Source organism: Equus quagga, chromosome 3, assembly GCF_021613505.1.
Source record: "Equus quagga isolate Etosha38 chromosome 3, UCLA_HA_Equagga_1.0, whole genome shotgun sequence".
Taxonomy (NCBI): Eukaryota; Metazoa; Chordata; class Mammalia; order Perissodactyla; family Equidae; genus Equus; species Equus quagga.
The window spans coordinates 139,544,848-139,569,087 of record NC_060269.1 but is presented as its reverse complement, the minus strand read 5'-3'; the positions used below and the strand labels follow the sequence as shown (position 1 = coordinate 139,569,087).

The following is a 24,240-nucleotide window of genomic DNA, read 5'->3' as shown; positions in this document are numbered from 1 at the left end:
ACTGAAATATGAAGTCAATAGGAACACACACACCCACACAATTTTTGTTTTGTTTTAAATGCGTAAAACCAAATGGAAAAAGAGCTACTTCTACTATGAAGACATCAATTGAATTTACACTCAGGGAATGTACTGTAGAATGACATCACAAGAAACAAAATAAGATTAGGGAAATGGACAGTTTTCAGGAAGAAGTCATCCTAAGGCAGGGAAGGCTGATAATTAATTACTATGGACACAGTCCTAATGCAAAAATGCTAGCTATATGCAAAGTATATCCCTCTAGAGGCCAATATTCACTCAGCTGCTGAAGATATTTATTAAACTTACAAAGTTCTGGAGACTGCAATTACATAAAAGAAATAATATCCTAGTCTAAAATATCTTGGGTCATTTTATGTGGGGACATAGGAAGGATTTCACTGGCATGCATTCACTGCTAAAGTTAGAAGTAACATTCTGGAAATATAAAGTACTTACTTTAGAGTTATTATGTAATAGGCAAGAGAATCACTAACATCAAAGGAATATTGCTGCTACCATCCTGTCAAATTCTGGACTGATGTTACCTATGATGAGGAGACACTGGCTACACTAAACAATCCAAGATTCAGAAGCTAGAGTCATTCCACAAACCCTCCTTCCTCCATTAAATCTATGTTCTATTCTCTGGCAGCTGTTTTTGCCATTTACGTTAAAAGCAGATGGGGAGAATGCAAAGAGCTGTCAGTTTTATTGCCGTGTATAATCAGCATCTGGGCTGTATGTTACAGATACAAGCGATCCAAACTTATACTTTACTGGTGTTGTAAAAACTTTTTTGAGTTTCTGAGACAGTTTCCCAATTTGAGAAGATGCTATGTTTTAATCATGTTGATCACGGAAATTGCAACCATACATATGTTTTTCAGCCTTCATGTGAATGATGTATGTGTGTATGTGTTTAACACACAGTTACTGAGTTATCTGCAACTCTGTACTGCTAATTCATTTAAAAATATTTTGGAACCATATATATTTATTTCACACTGGACATCAGATCATGTATCAAATTTATTCCTTTATATAATCTGTTTGTGTTTGTGTGACTAATATGCTGTAGACATTTTATTATGTAATGCTATATATTATGTGTTATTACATATATACACATATATCCCCATATTTTTATTCCTTCAGCATTTTTGTGCTAGAAAAAACATACCATATATTTTCTTTACATCTCATAACTTTTACCAAAACATTTATAGTAAGTTTTATCTTTCTCATTTTTCAGAAAGAGAAACTGAGACACAGAGAAGCAAACTAACTTTCACAGGGTTGGCAGAGCTAATCAGTGGCAGATCTAGAATTTAATGGAAGTCTATATAGAGCTCGTACTTTTAATCACAAAACTACACATTTTGATCTTTATGTATACACATATACAAAACATAAATAGCTCTTAGGGAGAGCTATTTCAGCTTTGGCATGTTGATGTTATTTTGTATAGTTTGTCAAAATAACTTAATTTGAAAAATATTGAGAGTAGTGTATGAGAATTGAATGCTTGTGAGCTGAAAGTGTCATTTAAAATAGACGAATGCTGGCTAATATCTTATAGATGTCTTCAGAACTAGTTGGAGTTGTTAAATTGTCGAATTACACTGGGTTGTATGCTCTCCTGAGGCAAGATCTTCTCAATGGTAACCATAGAGAGTATTTTATATGCCACAGAGCCCAGTGGTACTTGCATATCATTTCCATGTTCTAAGGTTCTACTGTGTTAAAGCAGAAAGATTTATTGATAATATTCCATTTTCTGTAATCTTTGAAATACACACCAGAAAGTGACATATATTGGCCGCAGTTCATTCTTTCAGAACGCTAAAAGTGTAAAGACGTGTGATTTTTTAAAAAGCAGTAATTAGAGAGCAAGAGAAAAAAATGCATGAGAATGGGGAGGAGAGGTCTTTATTGGCTAAACATACTTTTGAATTTTCTGATTGGAGCAATTAGAAAACTGTCTCCATTTTCTTATCTCATTGAACTAGCTAAAATTTCCTTCTGCTTTTGATGAAGTGGCAACAGCAAATGGCTTGGAGATTTTATATTTATATGTATACAAATATACATATTTGTCGTTACATGCCATCAAGTCAATTCCTGGCGGCCCTGTGAATGAGTGATGTCTACAGTGTCCTACCCAGCTCCTGTAGGCTTATATCTATGGCTTCCTTTATGGAGTCAGTCCATCTCATACTTGGTCTTCCTCTTTTCCTGCTGCCTTCTACTTTTCCCAGCATTATTGTCATTTAGGAACAGTGCTCCCTTCTCGTGATGTGCCCAAATTAGGAGAGCCTCAGTTTTATTATTTTTGCCTCTTGCCACAGTTCAAGCTTGATTTACTCTAAGGACCCACTTGTTCATCTTTCTGGAAGTCCAGGGTATTTTTAGAGCTCTCCTCCAACATCATATTTCAAATGAATCAATTTTTTTCCTGTCAGCTTTCTTCGCTGTCCAGCTTTCACACCCTTATATAGTAATTGGGAATACAACGTGTGGATAATCCTGGCCTTGATCTCTAATAACACTTCCTTATGGTTGATGATCTTTCCTACTTCTTTTATTGCTGCCCTTCCAAGTCTCAGTCTTGTCTTGATTTCTTGGCTGCAGTCTCCATTTAAATTGATGTCTGAACCAAGGTAAACCAAATCTTTAAAATTTCAGTATCTTCATTGTCTACATTTGAGTTGTGTAGATCTTCTGTAGTCATCATCTTTGTCTTCTTGATGTTCAATTGCAGTCCTGCTTTGACACTTTCTTCTTTTACTTTCATCAGAAGTCATTTCAAGTCATTGCTGCCTTCTGCCAGTTAGATGGTGTTACCTTCATGTCTTAGATTGTTGATACTTCTTCCACCAATTTTCACTCCTCCTTCATCTGAGTCTAGCCCAGTTTTTCATGTGTTCTGTGTACAGATTAAATAAGTAGAGAGATAACATGCATCCTTATCTGACATGTTTACTTATAGGAACCCATTCTGTCTTCCCATATTCTGTCCTGACAGTGGCTTCTTGTCCATAATACAGGTTACGCATCAGGACAATCAAGTGCTGAGACGTGCCCATTTCTTTCAGTGCATCCCATAGCTTTTCATGATCCGTGCAGTCAAAGGCTTTACTGTAGTTTGTAAACCATAGACTAACCTTCTTCTGAAATTCTTTGGAGCACTCCAAGAGCTAAGGAATAATCGCAATTCCAATTTCATGTACCCTTCCCTTTTCAAAATCCAGCTTGGACATCAGGCACTTCTTGCTCCGTATAGGATAAAAGCCTTTGTTGCAGCATCTTGAACATCACTTTACTTGCATGGGAAATTAGAGCAATAGTCCTGTAGTTACTGCACTCCTTGACATCTCCTTTCTTGGGGACTGGGATATATATTGAGTGTTTCCAGTGTGTAGGCCATTGTTTTGTTTTCCGTATTTGCTGCCATATTCTTAGGATTTTGACAGATTCTGTCTCTGTGGCTTAAAACTGAGATCCCATCTATCCCTGGTGACTTATTTCTTCCCAGTACTTTCAGGGCAGCTTTCACTTCACTTTCTAGAATTATGGCTTCTCCCTCATAGGAATCTTCCTCCAAGGCTTCTGTTATCCTTTTGTCTCTTCTGTATAGATCTTCAGTACCTGTTTCCATCTTCCCTTTAACTTTTGATCACATAGTATGCTTCCCTGTTGGTTGTTCAGCATTAAATCATCTAGGTTTAAATTTCCCTTTGATTTCTTGAATCTTCTGGAAGAGGCCTCTTGTTCTTCCTTCTTTGTTGTTTTCTTCTGTCTCTTTACGTTGGCCATCATAGTGATTCTCTGTATCTCTACATGACAGTCTCTGAAAAATTGTGTGCAGGATTCTAACCCTACTTTTGTCACCTTTTGCTTTTGCTTCTCACCTGTTCTTAACGATTTTTAGTGTTTCTTATGCCATCCATCTCAATTTTTCCTGTCTTTTTACTTCAGGCATTGTCTTTTTGCATTCTTCCTTAATAATATTTCTGGTTTCAGACCATAGTTCTTCTGTCACTCTGTCAATTATATATACACATGGGCATACCTTGTTTATTGCACTTCAGTTTATTGCGCTTCACAGATAATGGTGTTTTTGACAAATTAAAGGTTTGTTGTAAGACTGCGTTGAGAAAGTTATTGGTGCCATTTTTCCAACAGCATTTGCACTTTTTAGCAATAAAGTATTTTTAAATTAAGGTATGTGCATTGTTTTCTTAGACATATGCTATTTCATACTTAGTAAAGTACAGTATAGTGTAAACATAAATTCTTTATGCACTGGGAAACCAAAACATTCGTGTTACCCAGTTTGTTGAGATGTTCACTTTGTTGCAGTGGTCTGGAATCGAACCTGCAGGATCTCTGAGGTATGCCTGTATATGTAGTGATGAAATGTTTTGGAATTGTTCACATACATGCTGTGGAAAAAAAGGTTCTTTTTATGAAAAAGTCTTCTTTATAGTATGTGGTTTATAGAATTTTCTCCCTTCCTTACTTACTCAGTTTTCTAAATCTATTTTTATTTTGAAATTCAAAATATTAAATTTTCTTTCTTTGAAAGATTAACATTTGGAAGGCTCTTAACTATGGTGGATTTTATCCACAGCATGCAAATATATCCTAACCATTACACTATCTGTTTTTGTAACCCTGGAATGTTTTTAATTAGATTTTTCATGGAACAATAGATTTAAATTTGCACTCTATAAAATTCAGCACATTCTGTGCTATTAAAGTAGAAGATTAGAGGATAACAAAGATAGAAAATGTACATTTCATTTGCTTCTTTTTTGAACTTTCACCTGATAACTGTAATATTTTTCTTCCTTATTTTTAATAATCTAGTTTAAATATTTTCCCCTCTTTTTTGTAGGAGGAAGGACACTATTTGAGATGTGCGTTTTTTTTAGTTTGTCAAATATATTATAAAATTCTCATGATGAAAAATAAAAACCCTTTATCCTAGAGACCTAAAAGTTTACAGTAAGTACACATTAGTCTATTAGTTTGTCCACTAAAGATGAGAAAACAGACATTTTGAAACATTTTAAACTTTATTGTTTGACATCTGTCAGTGGTAGAATATTTTCCTGCATGAGAATCTGTCTCTTTGAATGAAGGAGGCAATTATATTTTGCCTTAATGGACTACTGAGACAGTGCCATAGAAACCAATTAGCTGTCAAGCCAATGTAAATAACCATATAAGCTCTGTTTCAAATACTTTTTTGGAACAAGGTTGGAAGTAAATAGATAAATAAAGAAAAGCAAGCAAATCCATTGTACATGTCATTGTTCAGCTTTCTGTTGCATGTGTTGTAAATGAAATTGTTTGCAACGTGAAAATTAAGTCATGGTACATTGCAATAATGAACAAACGATAGGTGCAGCACTGCTCGCTATATTATGTTTAAATTATTATTTTTACATATAAAACTTAACACTGTCATCATGAATTCTTCATGTTTTATAACTTTTTGAGCATGTATTTTCTAAAAAACATGGCCTCATTTTTTATATATGTTTTGTTTGCTTTAATAGGAATACTTATCAATGAAATTAATTGTAGATTAAGCATGTAGATTAGATTATCAAAATAAAATATATTTGAATGCTATTAGAACAGTTAGTGATTATTATAAGTATTTTAGGTTCCGAGACTTTAAAATGATAAATGAATTTTAAACTTTATAGAGAAGTTCTTCACTTACATTAAATGATATAATTAGCTTGGCCACTTTTGTGAGTAAGTATTTTTGACATTTCAAAAGTCTCAATGCTGAATATAGCATTTTTAAAAAACTTGTAGTGAACAAATTAGTTGGAAATATAACTGCAGAATTAGACATCAATGAAACTTCCATGAGGGTATGAACATATTTGCTTTGGATCGCCATTTATATCCACTCATATAGGATACTACCTCACACAAAGTACACGTTAAATATTTGCAGGGTGAATGAATGAATGAATGAATAATTACTGGTTTCTTTATTTTCAAGAACCTGAAATGATATTTATGAAAAGTACTATATGAATTAGTTTTGCATTACCATTAAAGGAAATCTACTAGTCACTAAGAATTTTTATTTTTTCTTATCACAGCATTATGTTATTTTGAGCAAATTCTTAACAAATGAAGTGATGTTTCATTGGCCTAGATTTGAAGTCTTCTAGTCAATAGTATTTCGCCTATAGCTTTTTTTCACTATATTTTCATTGATTACATTTTAAACTTCTTAAGATCTAACTAAAAGAACGGATCAGGGCAAAAAAAAGTGTGTGTCTGAAACATCAATTCATACAGCTCTAATCAAAAATGTAAGAGTGAAATGATTTTAATGCCCTTTGCTATATTTAGAGCTTTTGAAAAAAGTACTCTTTCTTAAGACCTTGATAAATAATCCGGATGCCACATCCATATTTTCTTCATACGATTTATTTCTTGTCTTCTGGACAAATCTTCTGGGTTAAATCTGCCCCTTAGGAACTAAAAACCCTATTGAGGAGAAATATGTGAAAAATGACTAGACTATAGTGAGATGAGAGCAGAGGAGTTGAAAAGAGAATGCCCCTGAGCATATAGAGAAAATAAAGTAAGGCTTCAAAAGGAGACCTTGCTCCAGTCGTCTTAAAAGAACTAAGCAATATTATTAATAATAGTGTAAAATTATTACTAACCTAAATGGCTAAAAATAGGAAGTGAGTAAAGAAATATGATCTATTTTGATAATTGGTAGTTATGAAGACATTAAAAATAATGTCCAAAATTTTTAATGATATAGGGAAACGTATGATATTTGCTGTAAAGGATATGACTCAAAATTATATACAAGACTTCAATTATATAAAATAAATCTGCACGCAGAAAAACTCAAGTAAGGTAAAATTCACTGATCTGAATAGTAATCATTATGGGTGATTTTAATTTTCTTCCTTACATATTTTGTAAGTAAACTTAAATTTGTCTTTAATGTGAACAAAATAATTTCTGACTTTTCAAGGAGGAATCATGACTGACATTACAGGTCATAGAGAAGGACTTTCACCTTTGTGGGAGAAAGGAAAGGACAGAAACCTGAGGAATAGCTCAATTTAGAGGATTAGAAAGAAAAGCCATAAATTGAGAAAGAGAAAAGTAGAGTGAGAACCAAGGGCATATAGTGTCAATCCAAGGGAAGAAGGATTGTTAGCAATATCAAATGCTACAGTGAGTCCAAGAGCAATGAAGATTGAGGAAACTCATTGCATATAGAGATCAGGAATTCAGAGGGTGAGCCCTGAGAATGTTGAAGAAACCAGGGTACTGTGAGAGAGTCTTTGGAATCAGCAAAAGACCAAAATTTAGGCAATTTGCCTTAACCTTTTAGGAATATTTTGTTGGTTTTGATTTGATGTTCATTAAATGTTGGTAATATGTATATGTTACAGTATTGCCAACTCTCAATAAAAATGAACCAGTGTATACGACACACTTATAGTCAATACATATATATTGTCCTTATATTTATATATAAATATATATCTATACTAATATAAATATTGTATATGTGGATATTTTTTCACGTCCAGGCAGGAAAATGGAGCTCATGCCAGGTATTACAGTGAGACATTTATATGAGGAATGAGTTAAAAAGTTGTCGAAGGTGACACAAAGATCTAAATGCTGCTACCATCTCCAGGGCTACAAAGACCTTTGTAGAAGGTGGTGTTATACAAAGTCAGGAGGTGGTCCCCAGCAGGAGCTGAAATTAGGAAGGAGATGACACCACTGCTGAGGACATCCCCTGAGACAGAGGAGGGGAGAATAACCTGGCTTCTCCCCTTCTCCCATCTTCCCCATCCATGCCTCTCATTGGCCAAGTTTCACAAAAGCCAGCTGGCAAGTGAGCCTGGGATACATGGTTCATGAGAGTCAGCTTACTGGGATGCAGAGCAGAACAGAAGAGAGGAAGGGGATGGGATATGTTTATTAGGATGTTTGTATATGGATGGAAATGAGGCTGAGAGGCAACGTTTTTTGATGGACTAAAATATTTACCAAGGCACTTAGTGAAATCTACTCCTTTGTGTCTTTCATAACTTGGTGAGTAAGAACCATAGAGTAGATAATGTCAGTGGGTTATTTTCAACTCTGATTTTAGTGCATCATAAAAATACTTCAGTTGTGTTTGCACTTTGCTACAGTGATTTTCACATGAAATATTTACATAATGAATGGACAGAGTTCAGACAGTTATACTGAAAATACCTACAGCACTTTTGGATTTAGAATTTAAGGTTTTGCCCCAAAAGCAGCTTCAAAATTAATTTTTTGACTATAATAATTTTTTTAACCTATAAGATGCTTTCTGTAAAGGAAATAAAAGCTTTGTAAAATTTAATATTAAACGATAATTTCCTTTGTGGAAGAATTGTATTTATCTCTAAAAGATGTTATACATCTATTTAGTGTTACCACATACATACTTCTCTCACTGGTATAGAAGTTATTAAAATAGACTCCTAAGTTACTTTCTTACAGGTGTTTTTCCTTTTATACAAAGACCAGACTTAAATATAAATGGACTTATTATGGCTAAAAATTAAGATATTTTTATTGTTTTTATAATTGCCTTATTTTTATTCCCATTCTTGCTCCACATTTAGGGCACAGCACAATTAATTTCGTAGTCATGTTTGAGAAAAAAGAAAATATCACTCATGAAGAGCATCAACTTTGCTTCTTGATGTGAATCCTGGGCTTGAATTACACATAACTAAAAGCTCACATTTCCATTTAAAAATTGAATTTTTTCATTGCAGACGTTTGGAACAGAACTCAATCAAAATCATCCCTCCTGGAGCTTTCTCACCATATAAAAAGCTTAGAAGAATGTGAGTGAATAATATTCTGGAATATATGTCATTTTTTAAATTATACAGGTCATGACCATGCAAAGACACCCATTTAAGTATGAATATTTAAGTGTTTGACAGCTTAAATATTAGGTGATGTGACTATCTGATTGCTAGTTCTATAACATTGTATGTTAAAAGCTAAACTATGTAATATTTTAAAGTTCTCTGTAATTTAACATATTGATTCACACTAGTATGAATGTATGTGGTCAATATAGTGTGCAGTCAACTTCTTAGATGTTCTATTTTCAAAAATTAAACATGACCTCTTTAAAATAATTTAAGAAAATAGCAAGTGTGTGATTTTGTTTTAAATTTAGGATGCTTCGGATGTTTTATGTTGCAAATTTTATACGTGTATTGATAGGTACAAAACTGACATGTAAAGGCAATAAATAGCTTTCTCTTGCAGTAAATATCCCTGACATTATATTTAATTTAACCTAACCCCGTTTCTAATCTTAGCGACCTGAGCAATAATCAGATCTCTGAATTAGCACCAGATGCTTTCCAAGGACTACGCTCTCTGAATTCACTGTAAGTATTGACCACATCACTGGAGGAAAGTAGAACACACAACAAATAATGGCTATATTTTTAAAATTTGGATTTAAGAAAAATACTTCTTTAGGTTTCTATTATGAATTATTAATAGTATTAATTGTTATTAATCATTACTTAATTCCATTGTCTTTATGGAAGACTGCTACATGTCACTAAAATCAGCCAATTTTTAGGGGTATATATTTTTGGATTTGCTAATTTTGCTATTAGAAAGCAAGAGTAAGAGCCCCTTTTTGACAATTTTTTGTTTCTGAAAGAAAGGGAAAGTGTTTATTTTGGAGTCCCTTGGTCAATCTTGTATTTATAATCCTTAAACCAATAGCCACTATCTCTGGATAGGTATCGGTCCTCTTTAGAATGATGCTGGGCAAAGTCTCTCTGCGAACAACTGAAGATGATCAGTGAGAGGCCCCACCTCCCTGCTTCGTCATTTTAAGATTTCCCTGAAAGAAGCAGCTTTAGCCTCTCAAAGAACAAAGAGAAGAACGTGTGACAGCTGTTTTCATGTCAAAAGGACTTTCAGGGAGATAGCTATGTAAATTAAAGTGGTTCTAAAATAAATGGATACAGGCTGTTATTCCTTCAAACTTGTAAACATCTTCAGATGTCCACCAAATAAGGTAACCTTTATTTCAAATTTTAAAGTTTGAAAATGGAGACTGGCATTTTTTTTTAAGAGTTGACACTTAGAGAAGGGTTCTTACTGATGTAAATTACTGCAGAACTCTTACGAATTTCAGAAGTCACTGGTAGTCAGTGAGAATTCCAGAATACACATGTGGGAGACCCAGATGAATACCTGGGATTTATATAACAGTTTATGCTCACTCGTAGCAAGGAGAGAAGATAGGAGTACTCACCTGGGTGCATGGATGTTCAGGTTACTATGCTGGTGTGCTCAGAAAACTATAGTTTTCTTTAAAGAAAGAAAATGGAAAACTACCACTTCACCTGCAGTATCTGCTTAGGTTCACTTGTGGTTGTTTTTTGTTCTGTTTTCTTTTGTTTTTACTAGAGAAAGTCCGAGACGAGGGGAACAATTGTTGGCAGACAGTGTAGAGGACAGTCAGGTATTGCTGTCAGGGTGGGCCATCAGATTCTAAAATAAGCAAGTTCAATGTAAATCTCAGTTAAGTCACCCAAGTTGTCCGTAAAGAACTGTGTCTACCATCCTGGACAGTAATACTGTCCAAAGTAAACATAGACAACCTGCCAGCCATGCAAAAGGACAGAACAAAAGTCAAGTCAATATACCAATTACGGGTCCTTCAAGTATCTGCGTCTCAAAAATAACCATTAAATGTCAAAATGTAGAGAAATGGTTGGAGAATTCTTATCTACATCTCCTTTCTTGCACAGTTTACTATTAAACTCTATTGCCTTAATAAACTTAATTAACACTTTCGTGGCTGTGAGAATTAAAGTAAATGATAAAAAGAAATAAACTAAAGTAAATAAATAGAGCATGTTATAATTTATCATTTATCACAATAAATTATGTTATATTTATTAATAAATATACAGCTATAGTTAATATTATAAATTATTATGTAATAATCTATATAAATAAAATAATAACAAATAGTAAAAGAAATGACAACACATAAAAGAACATGCTTGCTGAATTATGATCTTAATCTTCGTGATCCGAGTTCTCATGTCCACCGTTCTTTTGGAAGGCTGTATAAAAGCATTATGTTTTCTTGTGGAACTACATTTTGATCAGTGTTAACTCACTGAGGAATTTCTGGTTCAAAAAGTAGCAGTACCTAAAAGAGTAGGAACTGTTTTCCAGAAGTGGAATGCCCACATAATGCCATATAACATTATAAAACAGCTAGACTAGGAGAGAATCTAATAGCTATGCTATGATAGAGAAAGTCTACATGTCAAAACTGCTGTCATTTTCCTCTTTGGGTTCATATTTTGAATTGACCTTCCAAAGATTAATTTATTTATCCCCTCCATAAAGTATGTAACTACACAGATTTACAATAGCCCTTTTCTTCATTTAACCACAATCGTACATTCAACAGAAATTTATGGGGCCCTTGTTGTGTATCAGGCTCTATTCATGACTCTGGAAATGCGTGAGTGAACAAAACACAAAATCCCTCCCTCTTGGAGGTGACCAATGACAAACCAGTTGCTGGGCAAAAGATATAGTATATCTGATGATGAAAGCGGCTATGAAGGAAAATAAGGAATGTCAGGAGAGGGGAGAGCTGAAATCTTAAATAGGATGATCAACAAAGGGCTCCGAAGAAGGTGATATAGGTTAAAGACCTGAAGATTCGACCTGTAGGAGTGAGCTGTACAGATATATGGAGAAAGAGCATTCACAACAGAGAGAACAGCTAAATACTAAGGCCCTGAGGCTGGAGTATGCTGAGTGTTTCAAGAAAGAGCAAGAAAAGATCAGTACGACTGGAGGGGAGCAGATGCTTGAAATTGAGATAATGAAGAGGTCGAACTTACTGGTAACAACAAGGTCTAGGACTATGAGGAGAGAAGGATGAAATTTGGTGAAAGACAGGTTCGCTGGAAAAGTGTCACGTTACAGATCGCCAAAGTGAGCCAGGAGTTTAAATCTTCCAGAAAGGAGTGAAGTGACTTGAGAGAGTGTAGGTAACTGCAGGAGCCATGCAAGTAGGCAACACTTCTTTTTTTAAATCAAGTTTTTACTTGTGCAAGTTTGCCTTATACCTGATAGTTTAATACCAGTGTCTTTCTGGAACTGTACTCAAGTATATAGCCAGTTTTCCTTTCTCCATTTTTTTCATTAAACCCTTGCAAACTATTGTAGTTCAACTTATCTAATTTCCCTTCTTCACTAACTAGCTCCCAAATTCCACAGAAGTCTGCGGTGAAAGACCTGATTGCTGTGTTTACATCTCCTCCAGTCTTTTCTTGGACTGATGTTAAGTCTCCTGCCCAGTACCTTGCATTTTACCACCAGCTTTCAATGAAAATGAAATTGTAGCATCCTCTGCTTTCTCTTTTCTGTACTCTATTTAAAATTGCTTAGTGTTTTAATTCTCAAGTGTGCATTTTTTTTAATTTATAAACATGGCTCTCTGACATTTATTTGTATATTAAAGTCTGCCCATAGAACCTTTTTCATGATAGCCTTCTTATAAGTTTCCGTTTTGAATATTTTTTCTCTTCAGTAGGAGTTCTGTCTTCTGCCAGCTTTCAACAAGGTCAGGAGGATTCAAAGACAGGGCCCCAACAGTTGCTGTATCCTACTGTCATAAAGTTGAAACTCGTAAGGGTGAAACTGAGTTTAGCATTCTCAGCCTTCCTTCTAATAGCAGTTACAAGAGCTGCCTTAAGGTGTCCCTATTGTTCCCAAGGACTATAAAAGAATTCTCTATCAGCATTATTGTATACTGTACATAGTATGATGAGTATAAGTCATATATAAAAAAACTGTAGAGAAGCCACTCAATTTGTCATTCTTGGTATTTGGATGATATTACCCGGATCCCCATGTATTTATTTTATTTTCAGCTGAATTCACTATCATTTTTTAATTTCTTTTTGCTTTTTTTCCCCTCATATGAATGTAGCACAAATCCTCACTGGCCTTCTTTATACTTTATGTCTTTAAGTGATGATATGTCTTTCCCTTGTTTTTATAGATTTTGGCCCTGTTTTCTTGACTGTCATCCAAATTCTCTGTCCTGGTCGTTGGATTATTGATATTTTTAACTCCTTTTCTGTGCTACCATTTTGATCTTGCTGTGTATAAGAAAACTGTACCCAGCCCTAGTATTACTATACCTTTTTGTAAAGAAATCTCATTCCTGTCATATTTAGTATTTCTTCATAATATTTTTATGATTGATAGTCCATGTACCCAATAATGCCTACACAGATTTTTTTTTGCCTCCTTTTGTGATCTCCTCCTTTTTAGCCCCATGTACCCAAATTGTCTCATTAACAATAAAACATATATTTTTAAAAATATGATCTTAAAACAGAGTCATTTGTTGTAAAACAATAGTTTTGTAATATCAATGTGACACATCTCCTAGCTATCCTTTCTTTTATGCTATTTGAGTCAACCCTTGAAGCAAAAGTCCCAAATAAACAACCTACTAAATTACTTGCCCCTTAATTCTTATGTGGGTCCCCCACAATTTATATGTGTCCTGTTTCCTATTTAAGTCTCAATGGGTTCAAAATATGAAACTTCTTCAGTATATGAAACTTCTTCAGTATTCAAAATTGCTCTTTTGGATGGCTCTTTGAAGCCATACCTTATTCATCGGAGTCTTATCAGTGCCTGGCACATGGGCAAATGATGAAGATTCAACAAATAATGGTTGGTTTCAGTTTAGTTGGCCACCATCCTTAGAACCTAGCAAAGTTCTTGGCACATAGTAAGTGCACAGTATCTATTGTGGAATGAATGAATTGAATGGTATTGAATTGAATATCCTGAATTGGTGTCATCTTGATCTGCTCCTTTGTGTTTCCTAAAGCCATCTATTGTCTTATTCTTGACCTTAAAACATATATTTATCCTTTCTTTACCTTTCTTAATTCCTTTACCTCCTTGACCCTGACAATATAGAATTCTCTCTTTTGTTCTTTGATTTTTTTTAAATTGTTTCTTCTCTAATTGATTAACCTTTTTAAAAAAAAAATCTATATTCTACACAAAAGAATTTTTATGTTATGTTATGTAATTGGAATCTATACAAATGGAATGTCTCTTTACGCAAGATAGCACTCAGCTTTATTTATTCCCTTGAGAATTTTCCTCATATTTTGTAATACATCCGACCTCACACTGACATCTTAAAAGGGAACAACTTTTCCCTCACTCTTACTCATCTCTCTTGTATTGTTATTTTCCTCCTTTTCAAACAGAAATTATGTACTGCTGCCAAACATATTAGTTATTTAGATTCTCGTTTCAGCTTTTTCCTTTATATATTATGACATCCATTTATTTCTTTTCCAAAAAAATATTTTTCTGATTTTCAAAAGGAATAAGCTTATTGTAGAGAGTATAAAAAATTTAAACTGTATATAAAGATGCAAATTCAAATCACCTCTGGATGCCAAATTGCCTGCCATCCAGAGATTTTCCACTTTTTTTCTACGTGTATATGTATATATTTTTCTAAGCAAAGTTAAAATCATGCTATAGTATACTAGTTTGTACTATGCTTTTTAAAAACTTAATGTTATATCATGAACACTTTCTTGTCACTATATATTCTTCCAAATGTGATTTTTATCAATGTGAAATATGTATTTAATCAATACCCTCTTTTGGGATTTGGAGATGTTTTATTTGTGTTTAATTTTTCACTGTTATAAATTATGCATGATTAACATTTTGTACATAAAATGTTGTCTTTGTCTCTGATTATTTTCTTAAAGTCCTAAGAGTGAAACTACTTAGTAAGTTAAAATTTATTCAGACATCTTTATGACTCTTGATATACATTGCCAACTTGTCCCCATAAAAATGTAATTTCTATCTTTTCCTACACATAATTGCAGTCCACTACTTTTGGGGGCTAAAAATTGATAGGCCTTATTGCAGATCTATTGTTGAGAATCGACATGATGTGTCAACCATTTCCATTCATTTGCTATTGAAGTCCTTTCATTTCATTCTTTTTTGTTAACTTATTCCTTAATTTGTTCCTCTGCTAATATGTTTCTTTATTTCACTCATAAAACAATGCTCACTCATCAGTCCAGTGTTAGAACGTCAGTGTATGCCAAAACCTATGCTAGGTACCAGGTGTACTGAGGAGATCAAGTCATGGTCCTTGCACTTAGTGGCTACACTTAGTGGCTGATGAGAGGTGGGTATATGCAGATGAATTCCTGTTCTTATTTATTTGGGAAACATACACTTTAAAAAATCTCTTGTGTTAATATTAATGATCACTGTCTTCATAGATTTTACATTGCTCAAGCGTACACGTTATAAGCTTAAAATAAAAATCTTACCCTTATGTGGCTTCCTTTTACTATTTACCAGTATGATAAGCCTAAAACTCATGCCTATAATGGGCAATGGGTTTCACATTTAGTGTTCTCCTTTGTTGTATATAGTATGCACTCATTACATATAAACCGTGTGTGTCTATGTATGCCTGTATGTGTGTATGTGTGTAGAAAAACACAACAATTTAACAGTGGGCATTTCTATGAAAGGGCAATAAAGTTATGAATTGTGTTCATCTTTCTTTGTTTTTTTATGTTTTCCAAACTTTCTACCATAAGCATACATCTGATCTATAATCAGGAAAAAACAGTTGCAAATTGAAGTTTTTTTACCTAGCTGTAGCTTTATAACGTATGGAGTGCTTACTAACTTCCTGTATACCTGAATACATATGTGTTGGATGAATTTTCATGCTGCTTTGGTGTCTGATTTTTTCATTTAAATCATGTTTTTTCAGTGTCCTCTATGGGAATAAAATCACAGAACTCCCAAAAAGTTTATTTGAAGGACTGTTTTCCTTACAGCTACTGTAAGTATTGATTGTTTCTAGTCTGTTGAACTTAAATATTATATTTTAGTTAGTGTACCATCTCATATTTTCATGTAGGCTTCAGAAAAATTCAACCCAAAAGGACACAGTTTAATGAAAGGGAGAAGATTAGTCTAGTGGAGCTAACACTAATGATGGATATTTGCTTGAAAACACTTTGAAGTTGTCCAGAAACTGTTTCTCTCCACACAATCAAGAATGTGTGCATCCTGGCAGCCCTATCATTTAAAGCTTGTGCAATCCTTGCCCAATGACACCCCCAACACAAAGATGGTGAGCAGTAGGCTAGACATTGTGCAACACTCAAACTAATCTTTAGTGAGAGAATTATCTGTAAATTCCCTGGATTGTGTCTTTAAACACTGCTCTGCTCAGACAATAGCTATTACTCATTTGTCTTGAAAGAGGTATTTACCATATGTATTTATAAGAATAAGACTTGCCCCAGATGTCTTAATGAATGCTTATATGAAAAAGAGATTGAAAAAAATATGCTAATACTAAGGTTGGAAGTGTTGGATCATCAAATTCTGTTCAAACACCTAACACCAAACACAAATGTACCTCCTTTGGGACACACGTTGCCCTAGCTGCTGTGGATACAAAGATGAATATGATATAATTTCTTCTCTCCACTAGCTCAAAGTCAATCTCCTTTAAATTTCTTCAGTTTAGAATGTTATTCCCTCTTTCAGATGTATTCATTTGCTGGCATTGGATTTATGTGACTTATTTGGTAAAATGTATTCCTAATCCCACAAACTTCCCAAATATAGACCTTTTCCTTAATTTATAAACTTATGTTCATAATCACACCCTATTATCCATATTTTAAAGTTTTTCATCATAGCTCAAAGACACATTTTATATTACAACCCAGTTCACATGCACACACACACAAATGTATCAAATTGTTAACAAAACAATATTTCACCCTACTATCTGTAGTACTCTCCATTCTGTTTCATTCTCTCTCTTTTGCTCCTTAATGCTGCATAACCCAATAAACTGATTTTATGACAGACCAATGAGTCATGATAAATACTGATCTTTATGACCTAATGACTTTATTTGGCTTTCGAATTATTATTATTTGTGCGTGTGTGTGTGAGGAAGATCAGCCCTGAGCTAACATCTGTTGCCAATCTTCCTCCTTTTGCTTGAGGAAGATGGTCTCTGAACTAACATTGTACGAATCTTCCTCTACTTTGTATATGGGATGCTGCCAACAGCGTGGCTTGATGAGCAGTGTGTAAGTCTGTGCCAGGATCCCAAACTGCAAACCCTGGGCCGCCAAAGCAGAGTGCATGAACTTACCCTACGCCACTGGCCTGGCCCCTCAAATTATTTTTTAATCCTTGCAATAGAGTTAGCAAACACTGTTTTTAATCATTAATAGAATGATTCTACACACATAGGTATAGCTGATGCTATAGCCAGGTATTGCTTCTTTGTTATTACTTTTCTGTCCTTCTTCCACATTTCCCTAGCAGTATTCACCTTTCTCTTTACTTCCAATCTCTTTTGCTAATGCTGTCCTGCCTAGTATCAACACTTAAAATAGTACCTTCTTTCTCTTTCCACACACGCTTAATGGTAGTTAATGTAGCAAACATGTTAATACACCATAGGATCTGTATGTAGATAAATCTTACTTAAAAAACCACCTTTATCTCTCAGCCTTATGTTTTACCTCTAGCTTAAGGCCCGTTCTTAAGCCTGCCAGGGCTCAAGTGACACGATTGTTCTTTACACCTAGCTGAGAAAGTGGTTGAGCATCTTAGATCTGCTGGAACTGATGAGATATTAGGGAGAAGAAGTAGGTACATGGAAGGAACAAAAGAAATTAGTGTCCAATACTATTTCCCCCTAATTTTTGTACCACATAAATTTAAAGTAGGGACAAAATACTCAGAACAGCACCTTCTTTAGTTTTCTTCCAGGCTTCCCACCTTTTCCTTGTCCTTAATGTTCTACGCTCTGACTCCTTTCTCCAGTTAGCTGACAAATTAGGGAACAGGGTCAGTGTGACTTATGTTGGGCCTAGAGTGGGGAGGAATGGGATTAATCAGTCCATACCTCAAATCAAGCCTCTAAGCTTTTAAGAAAATATTATGTAGACTACAGAGAAAGCCAAAACTTCAGCTCCTGCAGGGGGATAAAAATGAGTGCAGCAAGGAGAATCACCACAAGGAGGTCACAGCTTTGCGTGTGCATGGAGTACCTAAAAAAGCAAGCAAGTGAAATGGAAATAGCCTATGTTATTTGAAGTTAGAGATTCTTGTGGTCAAAAGGGAAAACATTTTTCAGTATGTTAGATAACAAGGGGTACAAGCCCAAGCCCAAGCAGCATAGCACATTTTTCAAGCTACTAAATATTTGTTAAAGTTCTGAAGTAAATAGTGATAGAGAAAAAGAAGTATGAAAAAAGTTCTCAGCCCTCAGGGTGCTAAACTGTCTTTGGGCAAACAAGTGGACTCCATGAACTAGGTGATGAGATGAAGCAGCACTGAATAACTTCCTTTGGAACCTAGAGGAAGGAATACTTTAGTTGGGTGGAAGTCACGTTCTGGAAAAGGTGAGCCTTCTGTGAGGCCTTGAAAGTCCAGAAGGCTGAGGAAAGTGGCAAGCAGGGCAAATATATTCCCAAAGGTGAGTCCACCATGAATAAAAATTTTGCTCAGATACGATCACGTGTAGCCTATGAGAATGACTTTTGCCAGAAGGTGATCTGTAAACCACAGCTCCACAGAATATTGATATCGAATATTGATAGGATATATGAGAAAAAGTGAGTTTGTGAGATGTTGTGTTAAGCCAAGTTCAACTAGTATTTATAATGCAGGACTAGGGCCTTTAATATGGTAATGTACTGTGTCACTCTCCAAGAGGACTATAAAGTATTCATTCAACAATAAATATTTATTGAACACCAAGTATGTGCTAGACACCTGGGAAAAATCAGGGAACAAAATAGACAAATATCCCTGCTGTCTGGATCTTATATCCTTGGGGGAGGAGGCATGCAAATGACAGCAATAACATAGTAAGTAAATCATATATAACAGAAAGAAATATTTATTTAAGAAAATAGAAAAAGTAGATCATAGTAAAGGAGTTGAGAGTGCTAGAGGTCAGGAGTAGGCAAAGACAGGCTGACAGTATTAGAGAGAGAGGCAGGATCAGTTGAATGAGTAAGGGAAGATTTGAGCAGACTCGGAAAAGCAAAATAGTTAGCCAGGCAGACAACTGGGTGAAGAACGTCCCAAGCAGAGAAGAAAAGAGTCTGGTGAGGAGGCCTGTGTGGCTGGAGCTGAAACAGCCCAAAGGAGAGAACTTGGAGGTTGCAGTGTTCAGAAGGGGGTGCTGAAGACCCTATTGGGCAATAAGGCTGTTGTCAGGACTTAGGTTTTCCTCAGAGCAAATTGGGAGTTATTGCGTGGTTTTGAGAGAAGAGTGGCATGATCTGATCTATGTTAGAAGGCTCATCCTGGCTGCTATTTTGAAAGTAGAGTGAACTTTTTCACAGAGCAGCTCAAGAAACTAATGTTTTATGGCATTTTTTTATGGTGTCCTCATTGACAGCAGAGGGTAGGTCTCACCCACCATTGTCCCTACCGCCACATCTTCCACAGAACATGTTTAATAATTTTTATTAAATAAATATCTAAGTACCACTAGATTTAGGCATTCATTAGACTGTATGACCTTTGCTTTATCTGATATAACCCCGGATCTTCAGCCTGTGATATCTAAATTATTACAGTTAAAATGTTAGTGTTGAGGTTAAAAGAAATGTGTTTGTTGATTGAGTTTTCTCAAGAAGGACAGAATCTTGAAGGTGGGTTAATGAGATGCTACACTTTAATTCTACAACTATTTGATCAAACAGATTATTGAATGCCAACAAGATAAACTGCCTTCGGGTAGATGCTTTTCAGGATCTACACAACTTGAACCTTCTCTCCTTATATGACAACAAGCTTCAGACCATCGCCAAGGGGACCTTTTCACCTCTCCGGGCCATTCAAACTATGTATGTAGATATGATTTAGAGCAAATTTGGTGACTGTTGTTTTCACTCAGAATTTGAGAGTTGAGTTCATTGCAAGTCATGTATAAAAGTGTTCTGTGTGTTTCTGAAAGGCATTTGGCCCAGAACCCCTTTATTTGTGACTGCCATCTCAAGTGGCTGGCGGATTATCTCCATACCAACCCCATTGAGACCAGTGGTGCCCGCTGCACCAGCCCCCGGCGTCTGGCAAACAAAAGAATTGGACAGATCAAAAGCAAGAAATTTCGTTGTTCAGGTAATTTCTTACTTCGTATGACATTTCCCGTGTGTTACCAAAAACAGTGGTTACGTGAGACCTAGAGACAGCTGGCTTTCGGCTGAATTGCCAAACATTGTAGAATCATATTTCTTTTTCTTCTGCCCATAAAGAAAAAAATAAAGGGAACTGTAGACACTTTTCCTATAGCAGTCCAATAAGTAACATTTTTAACACCATATCTAGCAAACGAAATAGGCTACTAGCCAAGAAAAAAAGATGCCTGGATACTTCATACTGTCTTCCCAGGGTTTGAACTTAACAGGGGCCTCTTAGCTAACTCGGAATGCTTTTAAGTCTGTTGAGTCTCATGTTTGTTGTATCGTTCTCCATTGAGAAACTTAAGGTAATCAATCACGTTTTCATTCCTTCAGAAAGTGAGCTGAGCCTTGCTTGTGTGATTTGCTCAGATCAGAAGTAGGGGGAGAGCTCCTGATCCCTTGCTTCTCACACCGAATGCCCTTTCCTCATTTGGCGTTTTCTTATTTTGAATAGGACTGTGAGGATACATTTTTTCCAAAAGGCCATCTTTTAACATTTGGGACCATTGCATTGATTTATAAAAAGCTGAATATATAGATGCATTGTATCCATATTAAATAGAAAGCTTACTTCATTGAAATTTAGTGTTTGCTTTGGTCTAATCTTTTCTATTTTCTTATGATAGCAGACAATCTAATGTTTTGGGTAGTATGCTACCTAACTATTCCAGGCGTATTTCACATTCGGCAGTTAATTCATACTAAAAAGCTAATATCAAAGCAAAGCTGTTTATTGTCCCTGGTCCTAGATGCATTTACTAGTCACTGTACATTATTATACTTCAGCCACTGCTGTGAATATACATTTCCACTTAATTATCTATAGTAACTTTAGTCCATTCTTAATCTAATATAACTCATATCTCTGCTTGCTGACATTCAGGTGCATCTTCTATTTTTTTTCTCTTTTTTTATTTAGCTAAAGAACAGTATTTCATTCCAGGTAGGTTTTGCTCGGTAGTAGGACTAACTGCAGACACCCTTTCCTCACCTTGTAAAATAGAGCTAAAACGTTGATATGCATGCTCTTGAAAGTACAGTCGGTACTCTGTAGATAGATTTCCTTCTGCATAGATCATTTGTAGCTGTTTCCTGAAAACCTGACCTTTGCATGCAGCTTCTGATGTTAATCCTATATATTATTAAACTCCCACCTTTTTTTCTCTCTCTCTCTCACTTTGGCACATTATCTGAAATTCCTCACAGTAGCTAAAATGTTTGAACCTATGGCTTTCTACTTAAATCATTTTCTCTCCTTACGTTGTATATCTGATCTTTCAACCTGTTTTTAAAATATAGCTTATTGAGCTGGTTTTAAAGACAGCGACCTTTCTGTGGTCAAAGAGCTAGTTCTCCATGAAATCAGTTACAAACACACAGAATTGTGTTTTCAATCATGAGATTTCCTTTTTTTATATAGTTTTCTATATTTAAAATGTGTTCCTTATTTTTACTTTACTTTGCTTACTCTATTTTACTTTTCATACAAAAAGAGCAGTTTCCTGCTCATTTACATGCAGTTGTACTTTATTGTTTGTGACTTGACATTCCTGCATATCTGAAGTCACAGTATAACTCCACAAAAACAATATTGACATCCATCCTGAAAGCACTGGAAGTTCTTGGGCACTAGTGCCTTTAATAATTTAGGCAGACGAATGAAATGTTTCTTAGGGAAGCAGTTGAAATGTTTTACTACTGCAATCTGAACGTGATCAAGGCTGATGATTCTAGAACTAGCTCTTTGAAATATCTTTGTTTACTTATTTTTTCTTTGCCTGCCAATTGTGTAAAATGCCTCTTGACTTGTTTGTTTTAAGCCATTATGTAAAAATATATGTTAGTAATTGATTGGTCACATTTACCATCTCCTGGGTATATTCTAGACTATAATATATTTTAACAGCTATATATAAAAAGATATTTCTACAGTCTTAGTGTACAAAGTCATACTTATTTTCTTGAGAAGAACTCTGGGTTTGGTCTCTATTTAAGGAGATATGTGTTGCTTGCCATTGTTAAATTATAATCTGAATAATTTGATGCATTTAACAGATTTTGTTTATTACTTATTTTGAGCTTGAATGATCAATACTATTTTATATATTACACTGGCTGCTTAAGAAGTAGCATGTTGAAAAGAACAGTTGATTGGCCTTCATTGGCAATGTTTAAAATTCATTATTTTTACCCAATTATAAGGTAGAAAGTCATCTGATAGCTGTTACTTACCCATAAAAGGCCATATTCTAAACAACAGAATACCTATTGGATCAAACATCAGTTTTACTTAAATCCCCAAATTACGGCAGTTAATATTGTTACCAAATCATTCAATCTATTACACTTAAATATATTTTATTAATAATTTAGAAATTAATATTTTCAATTCACCAAATAAAGAACAAAAGTCAGGTTGTTTTCATATATTCTGATACCGTTTTTCCCTCTGACAGCAGCTAAAATAGGTTTAGGAAAATATGTTTTATATCCAATATCATGGCTTAATTGTCAATTTCCATTAATTCAATTTGCATTATTTAAAGCAATAATTATAGAAATCGGAACTCAGAAGAATTCTTTGGGCCTCCTTTCGCATTTATTTTTCCAGATTTTAATTAAAATTTGAGCCTACCTAAAGAGCACCATAAAATAAGCATTATTGTCATTGCACTGAAGCCAGATTATTTTAAATGTAAAGTACCTGGTAGAGGTGTGTTTTAGACTTTATTCCCAGTACCCCCTCATTTCACTTTTAAAACGAAAGCTTAAACCACAATATGACAGATCCTCAATAAATGTCGTGGCATTAGTTGCCAAATGTAAGGAAGCTCATATTCAGCTTTGCAAACTTCTTATGAGATTCTGATTCCATTTCCACTGAGTGACATTATTTATAAGTTGGAAAAATCATTAAGAAGCATGTAATCCACAACCTAAGGATTAGTCCACATGTGCTAATGACAGTCCTTGAAGATCTTCGTGATTAATTTGTCACTTAATTTTACATATTTACTTGCCTACCACCATTCTATATGGCATTCTAGACATGACAGTGATAACTCAAAAGAAAATCTATCTTGCAAAGAGTTCATCTTTTTAAAGGAATCGACAAGAACTTAATTTGTGCTATGCATCTTGTATGCCATTGCATTTCCTATAAGATCACTGTGCTCCAAAAAATTATAATAAAAGTTTACAAAGCATGACAATTCTTGTCATACCATACCATTTCCGAAAAATTGCCACAGTAAGGAACGATGGAAGAGACCTTAGTTAGCGTTACATACATACATTAATCTTAATTGGGATTACTCTGTCTCTCTTTCCTCTTGGTGACCTTTACTTTTGCAGGGATTCACCATTTGGGCTGTAAGTAAAAGTGTCTGATCTTAAACATAATGTCCTCCCTTTTCAATCCTGATGTACCTTCTTCTAGTCTCAGTCTTTTGCGCCTTTTTTTCGAGAAGAAACCACAGATCTTTTGAGCTTCTCTGTTGTCCTTGTGGCTCACCTTCAACCTCTTCCTGGATGTTGTTCCCGAAAGCTGTTATTTCCATTCTACAGTTCTGAGGAACGGTGGAGGCACCTTTCAGTATAGCCCCTTCTTTGTGTTTCCAGGAAACCTTCGGTAGTAATACTCTTACAATGGTCATAAACATTCTGCGGGAAGAATGCATGTCATGTAAACAGTATTACATTTCCAGAACGTCTGTAGCTTTTCTCCTGCTTCCCTTCATCTTTCCTCTCAGTCTTACCCTTGGCCTAGTGGATGGTGTAGTGATTATGTGGCGAGATTTTCTGTTGTGCTTGATCTAACCAT

At 34.9% G+C, this 24,240-nt stretch overlaps 1 protein-coding gene across 2 annotated transcripts in view; it reads left to right on the top strand.

Annotated features, from left to right (window-relative positions):
• The window catches only part of SLIT2 (slit guidance ligand 2), a 366,489-nt gene that overhangs the window by 258,631 nt on the left and 83,618 nt on the right, over positions 1 to 24,240 (top strand). Inside the window, exons 10-15 of one of the 2 annotated variants that reach the window (XM_046656963.1) lie at positions 8,856 to 8,927; positions 9,417 to 9,488; positions 15,953 to 16,024; positions 19,938 to 20,081; positions 20,192 to 20,355; positions 21,337 to 21,360. In XM_046656963.1, coding sequence (XP_046512919.1) covers positions 8,856 to 8,927; positions 9,417 to 9,488; positions 15,953 to 16,024; positions 19,938 to 20,081; positions 20,192 to 20,355; positions 21,337 to 21,360 — 548 coding nt within the window. The remainder of the gene's footprint in view (positions 1 to 8,855; positions 8,928 to 9,416; positions 9,489 to 15,952; positions 16,025 to 19,937; positions 20,082 to 20,191; positions 20,356 to 21,336; positions 21,361 to 24,240) is intronic. The other variant, XM_046656964.1, reaches the window with a different exon arrangement.